The 19705-nt window shown below is 40.6% G+C and overlaps 1 protein-coding gene across 3 annotated transcripts in view; it reads right to left on the bottom strand.

Moving 5' to 3' along the window:
• The window catches only part of LOC146386086 (voltage-dependent T-type calcium channel subunit alpha-1I-like), a 262563-nt gene that overhangs the window by 61643 nt on the left and 181215 nt on the right, over positions 1-19705 (bottom strand). For all 3 annotated transcript variants that reach the window (XM_084932111.1, XM_084932109.1, XM_084932110.1), the window contains 10 exons: positions 18826-18977; positions 16485-16670; positions 15238-15355; positions 14161-14316; positions 10825-10912; positions 7589-7755; positions 3765-3835; positions 3005-3503; positions 1952-2052; positions 35-158 (listed from right to left, as the gene is read on the bottom strand). In XM_084932111.1, the coding sequence (XP_084788237.1) occupies positions 35-158; positions 1952-2052; positions 3005-3503; positions 3765-3835; positions 7589-7755; positions 10825-10912; positions 14161-14316; positions 15238-15355; positions 16485-16670; positions 18826-18977 (1662 nt within the window). The remainder of the gene's footprint in view (positions 1-34; positions 159-1951; positions 2053-3004; positions 3504-3764; positions 3836-7588; positions 7756-10824; positions 10913-14160; positions 14317-15237; positions 15356-16484; positions 16671-18825; positions 18978-19705) is intronic.

Here is a 19705-nt window from a genome sequence, read left to right as displayed (position 1 = left end):
ATATCCACCATGAATTCAAAGCGATTCCTCTTACCAGGCTACCTTGAAGAATCTTTGGCCTCTCCAGAGCCACTGTGATGCAATTGAGGAATATGAAGGCCAGCACCACGTAGTCAAAGAGTTTATGGGCAATAATAGATTGGCAGAGCAGTCTGAACCTAACAAAAGGAAAGCAAAGTTTGTGTTCCTTTGTTAACATATGTCACATATAAGAAATCCCAAAGGAAATTATTTTATGAGTGAAAGAAAACATAATTTTATCTTTTTGCAGTATTTCGTGTAACACAATTTCATCACATTGAAATCATCTGGGGTTTTTTTCATTGGTCAACATCTTAACCCTCATAAAAAGCTGCAAAGTTCCTTCCAACTACTACAGATCTTATTAACCAGTATAGGTTATTTTTTATGTAGATATATTAGCGTGAATGAAACTAGAATGAAGAACAAAGTAAAACAAAATGTTTGGCCTCATGATCTGGGGGAAAATACCAGGAGGTACCAGACTTCATAGTAGTTATTTAGCACTAGTTCACTTGTTTACTTTTCCCTTGTTATATCTTCAGTATCTTGAGTACTAGCAGTTGTTTAAATAGCCTGACCAGTATTCAGGGGACTTGCACTGCACATTTGTTTGACAAGTGTTTGCACGACAAAAAGGGTACAGGAAGGGTGCCGGGTTGTCAAACTGTCAGCTGTAGAACCAGTAAAGAAAACATGCGGGTCCAGAGTGAAGCCCTCACGCACCCAATCTCACGTCATCTGCATGCTCTGATGGGAACTGAATACACCGACTGCTGCACTCGCTCTCTTGGCGAGGAGATCGATGTGCTAATCTGAATGCTTTTCCTCAAGACCTGGCAACTCTGTCTCTTTATCTATTGATTCAAATCTGGCAACTCTGTCCCCCCGATATTGATCATCACCAGCGGCTGTGTTGGCGTAAGCACTTACCCTACCTGAGACACAACTTTTAATGTTGGTTTCTTTCTCCTTCAGTATGTTTGCCTCTATTGCTTGTTAGAGTGAACACAAATGATCTTGACAACACGTGCACTCACACACATACACACGCTTACACGCTCTCACGCGGACATATGCAAAGTCATCCAAACACATGTACAACCAAGCAACAAGACTTTACCGGCGATACGGTCTGACGCCATCCTCACACACATACACACATAGCCTTTGCTTGACAGATGGCACCTGCCAGGATGCCAAAACACAGCCCTGGGGCCCGGCTTCCCTTAAGTGGCTATCAGCACGCATGGAATCGAGTGAGTGAGCGAGCAAAAGACTGAGTGATTTTTCTTTCATGTTGCTTTCAGGGAAGTTTCTACCGACAATGAATTGAATTCTGACGGAAAACACAGCACAGACTACCGCTCTGTCTTCAGAAAAAAAAATGTTTTAGGAGGGGAATAACACAGCGACATCACTTTAACAAGCTATTTGTGAAACCAGAAACCAGGAGTTTTCTCTGTGGAAACAACACTCTGGCTATGCATCTTGTTGTTCTTCCACATTATCCAGCTAGAGCTGAAAACATTCGCAGACGTTTATTTTTCAGGGCCATTGGTCTTGCTTGATGAGCCTTTTTCCCCACACCCTCTTTGTCTCCATAGAGCCTTGGTAAAACCACTTTGCCAGAGCAAACAATTACAAGTATTAGCACATTAAGAGACATGCTTGTCTCTTTGTATGTCTCTCGCTAAAAGGTTGCATTTGTTGTACATTTCAAAGCCCACATACAGAATGTTTTGAATTCTACAGTCATTTAAAGAAGTTAATTCGGGGAGATTTCTTTTCTCAGTTTAAATATAAAAAACTGAAAAAAACACGTAATCAGGACAGCGTTCGATCTGCGTGACCGACACTGGTTTGGCAGCACATGCAAACAACCCTGTCATTAGATTTGAATTTGCACTTAAATCTGTGTTGCACTCACTTATTCTGAGGGGAGAACATGTAGACTGACCACTCCTCTCTGGTTTCACACCAGTCTGGCTTATACACCTCCATCATCTTCTGGATACGGAAGCACAAACTCTTCATTGGAGAGGAGGGAAAATACAGAAGAGGGATTAGCATTGATTTCTCTGAATTATTAGAATATTGATATTTTTCTGGTCAGAATATATGCCTTATTCTATCAGGAATAGCGCTATAGAAATGCAATCCATTATTATTATTATTATTATTAATATCAACCAAAGTAGAATACATGAATTACTATTCTCTGAGATGGCTTCAGTGTGTTTGTAGACAAAGTAACAGTAAGTGCAAAGTCACTGCTGCCACAAATTCCTGCACCAAATCCTAAAATAATGATGATTTATGTCTTGTTTTGGTTTTCAGTATAATCAGGGCATTTTGGGAAAACCTCTATTTATATAAAGAATCTCTATTTATCGACCACAAGCAGCATCACTGAGCAAAGCCCCGAAGGCCCTCTCTTATTTCACTGCAGAAACAACAACAACAAACACATTCTCGACTCCTTCGTTTCTCATCTCTGCTATATATCGAATACCTGACACCTTCTCCACCACCTATAGCATTACCAAAATAAAGTGGCACCATATTATCTTAAAGTTTGTGTGAAGCAGCAAACGTTGAAGTTAGATGGTTAAACTGCTAATGATGGGTTCAGCACCATGAGCTGCTGTTGCTAGGGTTTCTGAACTTGACCCATCCACTAACATGACAATATTATAAATACTGGAGCACAACAGAAGTTGGAAAAGAGTTACTATAGTCACCTCATATCATTACAGTCTACAGTTTGCTATTTAGCTAGATCTTTCCTTCACCAACAACCATGCGTCTTCCCTAATGCCTGGATTTCTGAGTAATAATGAGATAAAGAAGAATTAAGGGAGTTTCTATGGTTATTCCTGTTTATCAATACAGCTATAACAAGGACCTGCTGCTTATCATTGAAAATCGATCACAGTAAATGAACCAGTGCGCTTCAGAGAGCTGGTAGTAAACCACTTACATAGTCTGTTTCTTCATCAAGGTCTGTTCTGTCCTTGCGTGCATTGACTTGAGGGAAAACCTCAACCATAAGCTGAGTGTGGGGACCTGGTGCCTTGCCATTACAGTCCCGGTGATCCACTCCTAAACCGCTGCCGGCCACAGACCCTCCTGTAATGGAGCCCCCCGCTCCAGACCCACTCCTTTTGCCAGCGTCTGGGTGGATGGGAGGAAGGCCTGGCGGCTGTCCACCTGCCCGAAACAATTCAGGGAGTTCGAGGGAAAGAGCCCGCCGATCTCTCCTTGCAGCAAAATGCCTGGAGAGGAAAAATGGGGGCGGAGGTGGATGATGAGGGGGCAGAGGATGATGGGAGTGGGCTGGGTGGGAAAGAAGGGACTCCTGCTCTGGCGCATAGGTGTAGGAGTGGGGCGAGCGGGTGCTGTGCAAGCGGAGGCTGCCTCCCACTGGAGGTAATCCGCTGAACCCATAGCTCCTTCGACCTAGGCTGTTTGAGCTAGACCTGCAGAGCACAAGTGATTAAAGGTACAATTAAAAGGTCATACATATTCATGAACGGTTTGTAAAATGTCAGTAGAACTGTATCAACAGAAGGCGATCAATACTGTTTTATGTGCTAAGCATTTAGACTCGAAGCTAATAGGAAAATAAAATAACATCAAAGGTCTGATGTTTCCAAGGAGGTAATTACGGCTTAATGGTTCTGGAAGTTCATTAAGGCAACAGCTGGAATCAGTGGTTGCAACTGAATTTAACTGTGTACCTGCGACTCCATCCAGACTGCGGAGGGAACGGACGCCCCCAGTTGTGGTAGTTGGAACTGCGACCGTGGCGCTAAAACAGAAACGCAGCATTTCAGAGAAGTTTCTGATCCACTGAATGTCTCTCAGTGAGGTGTCAAAGACCCAAACACCCCAAAATTAGCAATGACAAATAAAAACTAAGTCCTAAAAAAATTGTTCACTCCTAGAATTTAATATTTTTAATTCAATGGATGATTGTATCACCTCTAGAGTGATCGACTTTTTTTCTGCAATGACTTGATATAAAACAGCTGAACAAACGAAGTATAAATTGAGCTTTTTAAAAAAAGGATTGCAGTGCACTGCAGGTTGTCTTCTACTTTAATATACAAACCCCAGAGTGCCAGTTCCACTTAAAGGAACACCAACAGTTCTTTTTGTTTCCGCATGTCTAATCCTCTGAGCCTGATGGTTCTAATTATATGTTTTACCCTCGGAAATGTACATGTTGCCAATCAAAACCCGAGCCAGAGAATCTATGCATCGTCCTCTAAATAAACTGTAGCGAAGCATGAAAGCTAAATGTTAAGTAACACTTGAGTCCACACAGAGCTGCACTGCAGATCGCCCAAGAGGAACGGCGAGTGACAGACAACAGCTGCTGCCTTCACTTGCAAGCATATCGTAGCAGTTACAACTTTCTGCGATGTAAATCTGATCTAAAGGTCAGTGGCTATAGATAGTTGTCATCAAAGCAAACAAATAACCACATGAACAATACATTTATATCACACACATTAGATTACAAACATCTACTGCACAGTTAAACAACATGCAAACACTCTACAGGAACGTTTGTGTTGAGGCTCATTCTTTTTTAGCAATATGCAACGTTACACAAACGCCGACAAACACATCATCTCATAGTCTGAGTGTCATTTCATGGGGGAAAAAAATAGATAAAAAGTGGTTCCTCACAAAACTTCAACCAAAAACACAAAATTTATACACAGCTCTCTCGAACGCTTATTAGTTGAGTGATGTAACCGGTGCCTACTGATATCAATAAACCTGGAGTGCTCTGAGAGAAGAGGAGGAGACTTCACAGTGAAGTGGATCTCGCACACCCACCGTGTTTAACATCGTAACCTCTTCGGTTGCTAAACCACAGACTTTCATCTCACATGTTTTTACTGCCCTCTTTTTTTTTATTTATTACTGAATCATCCTTCCTGTTTGTCTCCATCACCATCTCTCTCTCTGTTCCGTCTTTTTTTCCTCCCCCCTACTTCTCCCTGTCGGCTTTTTTCCCTTCTTTCTCCCACAGTTTCTCTGCGGATGAACAGAAGAAGGGAACAGTCAATTAATAGAAGTTACCATGGCAACTGTATGCCGAGCCAGCCCTTGTAGAACTGTTTCAGTTTTTCTTCAGTTCTGGTTCAGTGGACACAACAATAGGGGAATTCCTGCTGTGGATTTATGTATACTATATATATTACTGAATGTTTACTGTACGGTGCAAATAAATTGCCATTTATTAGCAATAATTGCAAGCTTTTTTCACACATAAATGTCACCCATAAATAAACAGCAAAAGAGTGCTATGAAATATAATTCTAAGATGCCATATAATAATATTTGCAAGAATGTGCATGAGGTGTGGTCATAAAGTCTGCTTGCAGCATGGATGCTATTACTATTGGTGCTTCAGATACATCAGGTCAAGAGTGCAAGCAGCATGCACACTGGTTTATTGACTTTCAAGGGGTTGTGCACAGTGAATTCAATTCATTTCAATTCAGTTCAATTTTATCGATATAGAGCCAATTCACAGCAGCGGTTGTCTCGAGGCACTTTATATTGTCTCTCCTGAGGCTGCTCGGGTGGTGAGGGGGAAAGGGATGAGAAAAAACAAAAAGAGAACACAGAGACACCGTGAAAAATAAACAGGACAAAACTAGTGCTGCAAAAGACAGGAAGTGCTCAGTGTAATCATGGGAAGCAGCATGACTAAGGTTCACCTGATCCAGCCCTAACTGTGACCTGTTAGAAAGGTTATTGCTCCTAATACCTTTTCAACATTCAAGCACTCAGTACTGAGTTCTCCTGTTGTGCTCAGTCATTTGAGGATGAACATTTGGCCAAAGAAATGAGCCCAGCTATGGCGTGTGCCCCCTGCTAACAGCACACTGACATCGTTCATCATGTGCCCTCGTGGCCAGATTTAGATCCTTTCAACTTCCAAAAATGAAATTAAAGTTCAAGAGTTGCTATTTTGACACACTAGAGTTCTTTTGCCTCTTTTTATTTTCTTGCTCTTTACCAAAAGAGGTCAAATCCAATATACGGTGGGCCATATTTGTTAAGTTTGCAGACAAAACAGGCACTGCGTCTCTTCCGAGTAGTGATGACCCTGCAGTGGGGGATTTCACAGAGTGGGTAAGCTGTCCTTCTTGGACACGAATGCATCAGAAACTAAAGAGATGGCGTTTGTACAGCAGAGTAAACACCTTTCCACTTTTGAGCTTCAGGTGGATGCTGTCTAAAGAAAAGCTGACCAACACATGTACTTTTATTGCGAGCTTCGTGGTTGTTATGTTGGCAGAACCTCTGAGTTTGTTTTATTCTCATTTTTTAGATTCTGGTTGGTCAGGCGGTACAAGTCACTAAACCTCAAAACCAAGGACGGACTGGAAGGTGTGACCCTGAATGACCTCCCTCTCTTGTGTAAGGTTAGGCCCAGTCACTCCCAGCCAACCCTCATCCAAGTAGTTCAAGCCGCAGGTCGGGTCTCATTTGGCTCAGCTGCCATTATTCTTTTAAATAAATAATTGTTTTTAATGGTGCTATTTTATTCTGGACGTCTTATTTAGTGTGTTCTTAGTGGTATAATTATTATGTTTTTATTGTTGGCTTGATGCTTTTGTGGTTTCTGCTGACCGTACAACAAATTGCCCCTCAGGGTTAATTAAGATCATTCATCCTTGATCCTTGAAGTGCTCAGAAAAGGACTTCAAGATCAATCTAAAAATAGCATCCACAGTCAAGGGATGATCTCCTTAAAGGGGTGGGTTACAGCGTACTAGCGGCGAGTGGAGTGTTAACATGTGCATCATACTTACAGATGGGTGACTCATGCTAAACATGACATGTGAAAGAGATGAAAACGGAGAGCCTAACATCAATGGTACATGGTAATGAAATACTGAACATTAGATCTATGAAAATGAAGATAAGCGGTATTTATAATAATCTTTTTAAAAACATATAAATGTTATTAATCACTGAGTGAATGATGACGGTCATGCAAAGTTTCAATCACCCTGGTCCACCTGTTACGGAGGAAATAAGGTTCATCCAGACATATACATACATAGAATAAAGTCATTATACAGGGTGAACCGAGACATCTCAGTATTATTATATTATATTATATTATATTATATTATATTATATTATATTATATTATATTATATTATAGTCAGTATTTTAACATTCATTACAAGCATCTGTATCCGTAACCTGACATAATGAAATACATTTCAAATGAATTGAAGTACACATTCACTGTGATGGATTGCATATTTTGGGCCAGTTTAAAATCTGTAAACAGACATCGTCGACGCTAAATATAAACTTGAAACCAAGACGTTCTGCTGAAGAGGAAAACATATTTGTCATTGTATAAAGTCGCAAACAGCTCATAGAGTCATAACAGGAATGGTTGAAAAGTGCTCGGAGGCAACGTAAACCATAAAGTACACATGATTTGTTGTGAATAGGCAGAGAAGTTGTGTTTACGTGTGTGCACGACCGTCTGTGGTATGACAGTGTGATAAAGTACCAGGGAGAGGGAGCGTCTCTCCAGGCTGCTCTTGCCCAGGCTCATAACGCTGCTCTTTCTAGACTCCATGGTGAAGCTCCGCCTCTCCCAGGAGTAGGATCCCCTGGGTGCTGAAAGGGCACCCAGCTCCAGGTGGCCGTTTGGTGTCAGGGTGCAGATCCTCGGGTCTAGAATGGAAAATAGCAGATGGGTTAAAAGTGTTGTGATAGCAATCCAAACTTCCCTCAGTCATAGTTTAATGCCTGACTGCTAAGACGTGAGAAGCTATTCTCATATAGTCAAAGGAGCTTGCAAAGAAAAGCGTCTGGACTTCTTTAAGTTACTTGAAGACGTTTCACCTCTCATCCGAGACGCTTCTTCAGTTCTAAGGTCAAATGGTGGAGAGTCCCAGATATAAACCTAGTGGGAGTATCCCCCCACAGAGGGACAAAAGGACCCCCTGATGATCCTCTAATCGCCTGAGCCAAGGTGTGAAACTGGGTGTGGGTCCCAATCAGCCAGAGTTTCGGGTGAGCTCATTGTGAAACCTGGCCCCACCTTATCATGCGAATTCCTGAGGTCAGATGGCCCAGGATGTGAGTGGGCGTTAAGGCGTCTGGGGAGGGAACTCAAAACTGGATTATAGATGGCAGAGAGTTGGTGTCATAAACCACCGCCTCTGTTCAAAGATGGTCGCTCACAGTGGACATAGATGGCTTCTTTCACTCCTCTTTCAAACCATCTGTCCTCTCTGTCCAAAATGTGAACATTGGCATCCTCGAAAGAGTGTCCTTTATCCTTAAGATGCAGATGGACAGCTGAGTCCTGTCCTGTGGAGGTGGCTCTTCTGTGTTGTGCCATGCGCTTGTGAAGTGGCTGTTAACAGCCACTTCACAAGCGCATGGCACAACACAGAAGTTAACATGGTTAACGTGGCTGTTAACATGGCTGTTAACTGGTACTACTGTGACGGCTGTAACCAACAAGCTGAACTTAGTTCTGTTCAATATTAATTTGATCTTTTTATAAACTGCTGGGGATAATAGCAGATGTTACAAATAGGCTCTAATTTGTGCTCCAACCCTGTCCTAAATAAGTTAGAAACCTTATACTGTCAACACTCTTAAGTTGGTTATGGGTGATATAGGGGTGGTTTTGGAGGCATATTCATATTCAATTTGCAGGTGCACAGCTGGGTTAAAAATGAAGGCCAAGTCTTAACACAAGTGTGGTAAATTCTACTGATTAGCTTTTAACTGGCACCTGCACATTTAGCTAGGTCTGTGTTGTGATCCCAAAGCAAAATTGTCATGAAAATGGCTGTGTGCAGGCAGAAGAGGACCCAGAAGCAGACTCATGGAAATGGGACGTAACTCAAAAACATCTTTATTTACAGAAGGGGAAACAAACAATACAAAACTAAACTGCGAAAAACTAGTTAGCTAAACACTTGAGAAACACACAGAGAATTCCACACAACCACGAGGGACGACGCGACCCGGAACTGCGGGAGACTCCGACATAAATACACAGAAAACGAGGACCGTAGGAGCACACAGGGAACACAGCTGACACGAATAATGATAATAATGAGACGGAGGAAGAGCAACACAACATGACGGACACAGACGGGGACTATCAAAGTAAAACAGGAAGTACACAGAGACGTAGACTGGAGAGGGAGAGAGAACATGAGGAGCACGAGGGAGAGAGGCAGACATGACAGGCTGGGGAAAACAAGATGGCACAAGAACTCACACAACCATGTAAACGCAGACACCCAGGGGGAGACACAGAAGGCAACAACACAGGGGGAAATCTAATACACAACACTGGACAGAATAATGTAGGAAACCAAGATAATCCTTAACATAATGCAAAAACTGACAACAAACAAAGGAAACTTAAACGGCTGGGCCAAAATGACCCAGGACCATGACAAAAATAGTCTTTAGTGGTTGATGACGTGGGTACGTTGTTAGCACTGCTCTGGAGCTTTTGTTTCCCTGTGATGGAAAACTATCTCATGTCTTTTTATAAACCCTCTTTAGTGACATTTATGAATCATTGGAGCCTACGACAGTGGTACATTGAACTTTTAATGAGTGTCTTTGTCTTGTCTTGATGTTTTTAAGGTGTTTTTAACCACAGATATAAATTCTGCAATCGTACACTTTTAGCTGTTCTCTTTGGTCTCAGAGGTCTTTTTGTGTTGCTGCATTTCTTTTTTTTAAGAATACACCAGATTGTTGATTTGGCCACTCCTGACGTTTCTGCTCTCTGATAGGTCTGTTTGGGCCTTTACCATTTAATAAAGGCCCACGTCAGTTGTACTTGTGTCTTGGAACTTCACACTTAGAGTTGCAGTGACCTTTGAACATAAAATACCTATACTTTCTCCTGTTAGATATTTTAGTTTTCATAATTATCATATTGTCTTTTAAAATATACTCATTTCATTCTCAAGTGTTAATAAACTTAAGAGTTTTCAAGAGTTATATGGATTCATAGGAACTGGTTGGATGGATGGACAGACAGGGACAGACAAACAGGAAACAGATGCATTAGAAAACTTGATGTACCCATATGAACAGGCTGAAGCCAAACAAAGAAAAAGTCTACCTCTATCCTGTCTGAATAGACAGGATAGAGGTAGACTTTTTTAATTTTGCATTTTTAATCTTGCATTTTTCCCATCTATGAAGACGGAGTCTACAAGCTTCCCCTTTTGCTCACACCGCAGTGCAGAGACCAGATCTTCCGTGCAGCCGTAGCCCACTCAGATGGTATAGAAGCTTCCTCCAGCCTCTGAACTCATATTTAATCCTCTCTGAACTGCATTGTTTGTTGGATCTGTTGAGGAAGTCTGTACTGCTTCAACAATTTTACTGTGAGGCTGGATATAGACAGATCCCATTGACTACATGCTATTTTCTGCAATTTTACAAGTTTTTAAGCTTTTGGCAAACGCTTCCGTCTTAGTTTGAGTTGAGCACATTTGGATAAGCCTCGGTGAAAAACAAAGAGCTAAAATTCGATGAGCAGGCAGATTCTCGAGCACGTTGTTCCATTTTGAGATAAATGATGCAGTATGTGAATTGAGGTATTAGCGTTAAATCCTTAAAAATAAACATTTTTTTACAAAACCAAACATTCTGACCTCATGCATGTCGATTTTATTCCAGGCCTTTTTTAGCTGAGCGGTACTAATAACATGGCAGCTGAGTGTAATCAGAAAGTTTGGATGTTACCCTTACCAGACAACTTGATGGAGTCGCGTTTTTCACTCTCGTCAAAGTTGGAGGAGGAGTGATCATCATCTGAATATGAACGATTTGCATCACCCTGTAGATAAAAAAATCTATCAGACAGGACTCGTGGTCTAAAAGATTTTTGTCACAGACTTTTTTTTTTCAGATTTTGTCATACGCCGGACCTTTAATCTCCAGGGCAAAACAGTGCTCCCTCACAACAGCTATCAGACGTATTTAAACATACTATCAGACAATCTTAGATCGACGCCCCTCCTCAAGGATAAGTCTGTAAAACCCTCAAAGTACTGACACACTACTCCAGGAGCCCTCTCAGACTTGGTTAAGACCAATGGGATTTCCCCTACAGTCTTCACTGAGGGAGTAAATTGGCTCAATAATCCCTAGTGTGCCGCAGTTGTAGACCCAGAACAGATGAGTGGAGGAAGGGGAGAGAGCTGGAGGAGAAAAGGCCGACAGCGAGAGAAAGGAGAGAATAAAAGGCAGGAAGAGAGACAGACTGAATGACTGATGGCAGGGTTTTGTTTTGGCATTTCAGAAAGATCAATCAAGAGCCGCGTGATTTGTGTCAATGTTTCCCTCCCAACTCACACATCATAGCTACATGCCATGAATATGGTAATGCTTTGATCTGTGTATGAAAACTCAACCGGGTTACTCAACCACACTACAATTTTCCAGTGATATCATCTGACATCGTTTGACAGCTGAGGGCAGATTGACAGCATCATTTTTGCAGTGTTTTCCACTGAGAGGGATGGCTTCAGAAATTCTGCTGTATTTAATTATTATTATGTAGGACCAATACTATAATATATATCATCACTCTTTTTTCTACAGCAGAAAACAGATTTTAAACTTGATTTTTGTTGGATTTATATTTCTTTTACTATATTTAGATCCTCATGTTCTCAAACCTCAAGTTTGCTCACCTACAAACAAATGAATTTTCACTGTAGTTTGGTTTTAATGAAACGAGACAGAATATCAACCAAAGGTCTAGACATTTGTCACTGAGTGAAATACGTATTTGATCTCCTACAACCAAGCCAGAATTCTCATTTCAATTCAATTCAGTTTTATTTATACTTCTGGCTCCCTCTTTAGCTGTGTGTCCATGTGGCACACGTATTACAATCAAGTAATCATTAATCAATGAATTACAGACACTCCTGATCTCAACTTATTATGTGTATAAAGCACAGCTGTCCACAGAGTCAATTTCTTCCATTTTAGCCTCTCCTCCACCACGGGCAAGACCAAAGAGCTGTCAAAGGACGTCGGGGACAAAATTGTGGAGCTGCACCAGGCTGGAGCGGGCTACAAGACCTTCAGCAAGAAGCTTGGCGAGAAGCTGACAGCTGCTGGTACGATTAGTCAGAAATGGAAGAAACATAAAATGACCATCAACCTTCCTCAGTCTGGAGCTTGATGCAAGATTGAGCTCTTTGGCATAAACTTGACCCGCCATCTTCAGAGGAAGAAAAATGCTGAGAATGACATAAAGAAGGCCTACCCCACAGTCAAGCACAGAGATGAAAACTATGCCTTGGGGCCGGTATAGATACAGGACAACTTCACCATATTGAGGGGCCAATCGATGGGGCCATGTACTATAAAGTCTTGGATGAGAACCTCCTTCCCTCCCTCTGCTCTGCTTTCTTCCATCCTGAAGATGGATCATTGATTGGTCTTCCAACATGACAATAACACAAAACATACAACCGAGGCAACAAAGGTGAAGAACATTAAGGTCGGTGCATTGCCTCCAGACATCAGTCCTACAGAAAATCTGTGAAGCCCAGAAAATCTGGGAGCTGAATTTTCGAGTTGCACAAGAAAACAAAAGGGACACAAACTCTCCCGAGATGTGTAAAAATCTTTTGAAAAACTATAAGAAACATCATACGCCTCTGCTTACCAACAAGGGTTTCTCCATCAAGCGCTAAGTCATCTTTTGGATCAAAGATTTATTTCACTCAGTGGTGTGTAAATCAATGTAAAACTTTTATGTAATGTGTATTTTCTGGATTTTTGGTTGAAATTTGGTGTCTTTCCATTAAAATGAACCTACCAAAAAAATACAGATTGTTTATTTCTTTATCAGCGTGTCAAATATTTGTTTCCCCCACTGAACATCATTTCAGTTCCTGCTTGTACTGTGATAACAGTTTGACATTCCAAAGAAGTATTGCAGGAAATATGTTTTTTATGGATGTAATGGCTTTAATGTTGATAGAAGTCACCATATTTAGTGCACAGAGCAAATACTCTGAACATTATGTGTGTAACGTTTGTCTATCCTTGCCTGACTGATGATACAGTCAACTTTAAAACTGTATATATGAGGTTTTACACATCTATGTAAAGAAGCTAGCATGCAAAGCCCCTCTGCTGAGTTTATTATGTAACAGGAATGATAAAAGATGATGCAGCATAATATCCATACTGCACTTGAGGCACATTAGATTGTAGGTCACCCGAGTTTTGGCAGCTCAATACACAGTCATTGCAGCTGTATGCATAAAACGGGAAAAAAAACAGACTTAAAGCACAAAAATACATTTTGAGCTGTGTTCAAATGCAAGCAATACATTACATATGTTACATGGACTGTGCAGACAGTCTAATTTAAATAGAATTTAATCCATTTTGTCAAATGCCATAAGATGGATGGCTGAAAAACAGTTGAAGTGTTGACCGTGTAGACATGCTGTAAACATGTAAATCTGCTCAATTCAGTGATTATGGAAATCAACAGAGGGCAACAGCTCGGTTTATTTTAGCTGTGAAGGTCTTTGCCAAAGGTTAAATTCTTCAGTTTGAGAGACACAGACAGACTGATATCAGTGGACCACACAAGAGATCACTGTGCAGGGAGTGCAAGCACCGGGTCAAGTTAAATAGAGGAGAAGTGCCAAAGTTTGGAAATGTATCTAAGTCACAGGCGGCCAAACAACTTAGGATGCCGTGCTTTTTACGATATTAGAGATGTGGCACTTATTTGGTGGATGTTTTCAAATATCTGTAAGCTAAGTGCTCCTCCATCAATTTATACGATTATTCCATTGAGTCATGGTATAATTTGGACTTATTTAAACTAATTAAATTATTGCCAGACACAATCATGTTCCTTTATTGAGTTTCTCTGGTGACTGTTAGAGGCCAATGCAACAATAATAATTTGAAATATTTCACTACTAATGAACACAGAATTGGATTAATAATTTTAGATGAGTAACAATTAAAAGATGAACAAGCTTACATCGTGCAGTTTGAAATGTGGCAGCAGTCAGCATCGGGTTGACCTATACCCCTTACCTCCGCCTGAAAGCCTTCAACCAGGATGGCGACCAGCAGGTTGAAAAGGACGTAGTTTCCAAATGTCATGAGGGCCACAAAGTACAGAGCAGCAAGCGGTGAGGTCGCTGCCATACCATTGTACAAAACTGCGTTCCAGTCCTCCTGGGTCAGAATCTTTGAGATTTGCATAGACAGACGTAGGAGGTTAGTAACACAAAAAGGACCTACTGATTGTTAAACGCTAAACAACTCTAGTCATGCTGGAGTAAAAATAGAACTGCAACATCCTTGTGACCAATAAAACAATTTGGCTGGTTGGTTAAACAGAATTTTTTCACTTTTACTGACCAACTGGAAGTAGTTACGGTGACCAGCTGGTTGGCCAGAGGTTGAGGATGCAGCACCCTTAACCCTCTCACGCATAGTGGTCACTACAGTGGACAGCTATTCCACTGAAGGCTGTTTTCTTGTATTTGTGTCAGTGTTGATTGTATACTTGCACATAAACCACTACATTGGACACTGATGTGTCACTCCACACCCTGCCACCCACTGGGCAGCCAGCATTGTCCACCTAAGTGGACGTGTAAAAAACTGAAAAGTACATGTTTAAAAAATGAAGTTCAAAAATCATGCCTGTGGTTTTTTCATGCCTAAAGATGAATAAAAAAATCCAGATTGAGGTTGTCATAACTCATGGATGAAAGGGTTAAGCTATGGGTGACCACTTTGGGTTGCAATGTGACTGCACTGGATACCCGTTTGCAACCAATTTTACCATTGCATCTCTTTGAGGGAGTCAACTCAACTGGTTGCTAACTTTGCCAACAGCAAGAAACTCCTTCCTGGCAGCAACTACGTCACTATTTGTAGAAACATTTCAGAGTTTCTGTTTTAAATATATCAGGTTCTGGCTGTACTCTGAATTTAAAACGTTGATGTGACTGTTTCAATGTGATTATCACAGTTAACTGATGAATTATCACAAAGTGATGGCATGTAATTGTCAACCTGACCCTGTTTAAAGACCCTAGTGTGACTGTAGTTTGAGGCATGTTGTGCTCATATAAATCAAAGCTATGATATGTTGAATACCTGAAAAACGGTGACAATGGCCCACAGCAAGGAATCAAAGTTCTTCCTGTCTGGTACTGTGTCTCCGGTCTCCGTCTTAAGACTGAATTTGCATCCAAAAATGTGCATCCCAAGGATACTGCAATACAATATACCACACAACATACACGGGGTCATCTGATGTACCTGACTAATAATTAAATGCAGATCTTTGTTAAATCCATTGAAGCATGATACAAATACAATCGTCTTTTATAGAATCACACACGAAGAAGCTTTGGATAATTAAGCTGTATCTGTATCCTAACGGTTCCTAACTGTGTAAATTCAGTTTTATTTATTTATTTTTAAGTGTCATCATTTGTTTTGTACTGTGTGACTTTCCTAGCTGAAATAAATTAGATGGCTGTAAATGCCTGAGTGCTGTTGGACGCTGGGGAACGGCTACATGAGATTTAATCCGCTCCAGTGACCATGTAAAATGTAAAGTACCAAACTAAACATTCATCAACAGGCTCAAACGTTTCATTTAGTAACATTTCTGAAGAAAAAAAGCATTCACGTTGTCATTATGGGTATTAAATGTGGCGTTACAGAGAAAAGTTTTAAATTTAGCTGTTAAAAATCGAACCGATGGAAAAATGAAGTTGTCTAATTACTTTTTTTTAACACTGTATGTAAAATAACATCTAATTTAACAATTACTTCCTTTTACATTAACCCTGTGTATGAGTCTGAACAGACACACAGAGGATTTTTTAAAGCACACTGAGATCTCAGGGTCATTTTCCTTCAGACACTACAAAACAAAATTATAGGGATGTGAATGGCATGCAAATCTGAAAACAGTATATAAATAAAGACAACAAATACTGTGTACACTGAACACCCACTAAAGGACCTATTAACTCTCAAAGCAGTTGTGTGGCAGTGCTTGAGCATCACAAATGTGCCCTTGTTGCTCTACTCACTTAAGTGTATGCTTGTTAAAATCTAACCAGATCATCAAGGGTCTGCTTGTTATTTTGTACCCAGGGTTAATAGCTGCTGTGGAATGTTGTGACCCTCTGTGCTACAATGGTTGCTGGTAAGCAGCTGTGCAGATCTAAAGCCAATACGTGCCACACCATGAAAGTAGAGGGTAAACAGAGATCTGTCTCACAGTACTGTTCCTCACATCAACTAAAAACACAGTTGAAAGAAACGGATCAAACGAGCCGTTTACATTCTCCTTCTTTTATTATGATCACACAGTGTGTGCACCTTACCTAAAGATGAAGATGAAGAGCATTAGTAACATGCAGAAGGTGGCCACGTTGTCCATGGTCTTCATCAGGACCACCAGCTGTCTCCTGAGAGCTGGCATGAACCTCACCAGTTTCAGCACCCTCAGCAGCCTGAAGGTCCTCAAAACAGACAAACCACCGTCCGACTGGCCGATAATCTCACACACACTGAGGGGTGAAGCACAAAATACTGCTAAATGTCCATTTTAACATAGCATGTACATAAAAAAACGCTTACATATGTACATAAAGCATAAAAGAAAAAATGCCCTTTTACACATAACTACAATAACATTTACATTTTGGTTGTATTACATAACTACAATAAAAATGTTAAATTTCATGATGCATTCAGTTCATACAGAGCATATTTTCCTCAATTAATTATATGAATAAACAAATCTTTTGTTTTAATATTTAATATTAATATTTTTAATAAGACTTATGTTTTACTGCAAACTATTGCTGTGAGTCTATGAGGACGAAGAGTAATTGTTTTGTTTTGTATTTTGCTCATTTCTTGCAAACACGTTTCAACAGTGGCTATAATTGCAACTACACCTGCCCTGCCTGAGATGACCATATGATGAATATCCACTCTCACTGACATCACACATAGCAAAGAGTAGAAAAAACTGGCTGAAACATTTTGGCTCATGGGAACTAAATGTGAACATATTTTATGCCTAAAAAAACAACTTCTAACTGCTTCTTCGCTCTGTAGTCCATCGTGTGCACACACAGCCCTGGTTCATCACTTGCATTAGGTGCCTTATTTTAAAGCATGAATGATTCAAAGGTCAATCTTAAGTGCCTTAACAAAATTCCTCTGAAAATAGTCAAGTACAAGGACTGCATTGAAAATCAATGAGAAAGCGTCCATTTTCAACACACACTAGCACTGGACTGTAACACATTCAAGAGGTTTATCTTAGCTGGTCACACACAAGGACTCAACACAACACATCTTTGCTATTGTATTTGCACTACTGCACTAATGCACATAGGCTTGATTTATTTTATATTCCCTTTTATCTTTTCATAATTATCTCTTTCTATACTAGACTGAGAGAGAAACCGTACTTTAGTTCTCCTGCAAACCCTGTACATGCAATGAATTGAAAATCTTGAATCCAATGGCCGAAGGAAGACTTTGGAAGACCTTCTGAAAGACTGGAGAAATATTGCTCAAGATCATTTTCAAGTAATATTGCAGATAATTATTGCTGCAGCACAAGGCCAAAAGTGTTCATCTTCATCATTAGACACCTTCAAGTCTCTAACCTTTAAGGGAATCAGTACTGATTCTAATTTCTCATTTCTTTTCCCATCAACTCAAGTAAGTGTAGTAACTGATCCGTGTTAAATTTGTGGTCACTTTTTAATCTTCAAGTAATTAATTTGTCCACTAGCAGGTTACCAGGGTTCTTGAGATTGCAAGTGAAGCTCTAAATGCTTTTATTTGTACATGAGTTCACAAAACGTGATGGCTGAAGTTTTGCTTTCTATTTTCTTTCTCATTCTGACGGATATTTAACGTGAACAGAGAGCCATTCTCTCGTGAAAAATATGCCTTTAAAGAAACACGTCTCCTCGGGTTGGTAGCTTTCAAAGGCCTCACTCAGCACATCAAAATAGCGTTGGCTTTGAATTGACAAAGAGCGAATAGGGACCCTTGCATAGCAGCTCAGTATAAATAGCTGAGGACGTTCAGATAGAAAAAGAGATGGAACTGGGTAGCGGGGCAAGAGATAAGAAGACAGATGTAGATATGTTCAATCACCGTGTATCTTCTGTGATGGGTTGCACATTTGATCTTGTTCAGTTTTAGTTGCTTTGATGTGTATTTGATCTCGGGGTTATAATGGGGATCACACACAAAGGCGCCTAACCAGATGAATTGGGGGGAAAAAAACACCAGCAGATCAAAGGCATTGCCACTCACCTGAAGCTTCCAGGCACACAAAACAAAAGACAAAATCTGTTTGCTGCTTTCTGACGCTTTGGCATCTAAATCCATACAGGTGGTACATTTGAACAAGATAGAACGCACGTGACAATTTGACAAAGTATGAATAATTAAACTGCAGGCTCTCTTTCCAGAATAGTCTGGCAAATGAAAAAAAAGCCGATATCTAAATTACATCAGTTACTATATTAGAAACTGTTTTTTTTTTACTCTCCAAAGCCTACTTCCGTCTTCTTGTGCTACTAAAATTACCTTTAACTTTGTGTGATTTAGCTCTGACATATCTATGGCTGTCCACGCATAAGGGTAACCTTTAAAAGCTGTATGTAACAACTGCAATCAGTGTTTTAGTACCTTATGATGACAATGATTCCATCAAAGATGTTGTAAGGGTTTCTCAGGTAGTTGAAAGAGCCAAAAGCTGTGAGCTTGAGGATCATCTCCAAGGAGAACATGCTTGTAAAGACGATGTTGCAGATCTCCAGAACATTGGTGAGCTCCTCTGGCTGTTAGCATAGAGACAAATAAAAGTAAGAGAAATTAGAAATGAAAGAGAGGTATATAAGCAGGGGTGCACATAAGTGGTCCGCAGGTGCGCATTTGCTGTCAAAATAAAAGACGCGCACCAGATAAGAGGTTGCAATGCGCGTTCGCATACATAGAAAAGGCACTGTTTTTGTCTGCTAGAGTGGGATTTTCACGGCATATTGTGCACCACATCTCTGCGCGTTCATCATTTGTTTGAAGCCAGCTCACCTCCTGCAACCACTTTTCCGAGAATATGCGCTTCTTCTGCGGTTCGGACTCCTTCTGACATTTCTTTGGAGGTGGAGGAACACCAAGGTAATTCCTGAAAGGAGCTTGCTTCTTCGACATCTTTAAGAGTTCTAAACAAATGTCTGTCCTCCTCCAGAAAATCTTATGTACGCAAAGGCGCGTTGCAACTTCTTATCTGGTGCGCGTCTTTTATTTTGACAGCGAATGCGCACCTGCGACCGCTTATGTGCACCCCTGTGTATAAGGATGACAGGCAGAGACATTCAAAACAGTCAAGCCTCTAGTTACTAGCTAAAAAGAAAGTGTGATTATGCTTGATTAGAAAAGGTTTAAAGATAATAAAGATCTCTCTTCTGAAGGTCTCAGTTTCTTTGACAATCAATAAAATATAGTCGGCATGTTCAAATAGTCTGTAATCTGCTGTCTGCACCAATCTCAAACAGCAGCAGGCAACAGT

The sequence above is a fragment of the Perissodus microlepis genome, chromosome 6 (assembly GCF_051167445.1).
Source record: "Perissodus microlepis isolate ML-2025 ecotype Zambia chromosome 6, ASM5116744v1, whole genome shotgun sequence".
Lineage (NCBI taxonomy): Eukaryota > Metazoa > Chordata > Actinopteri > Cichliformes > Cichlidae > Perissodus > Perissodus microlepis.
Note: the sequence above shows the minus strand (reverse complement) of the source record. Positions and strands in the feature narration are given on the sequence as shown.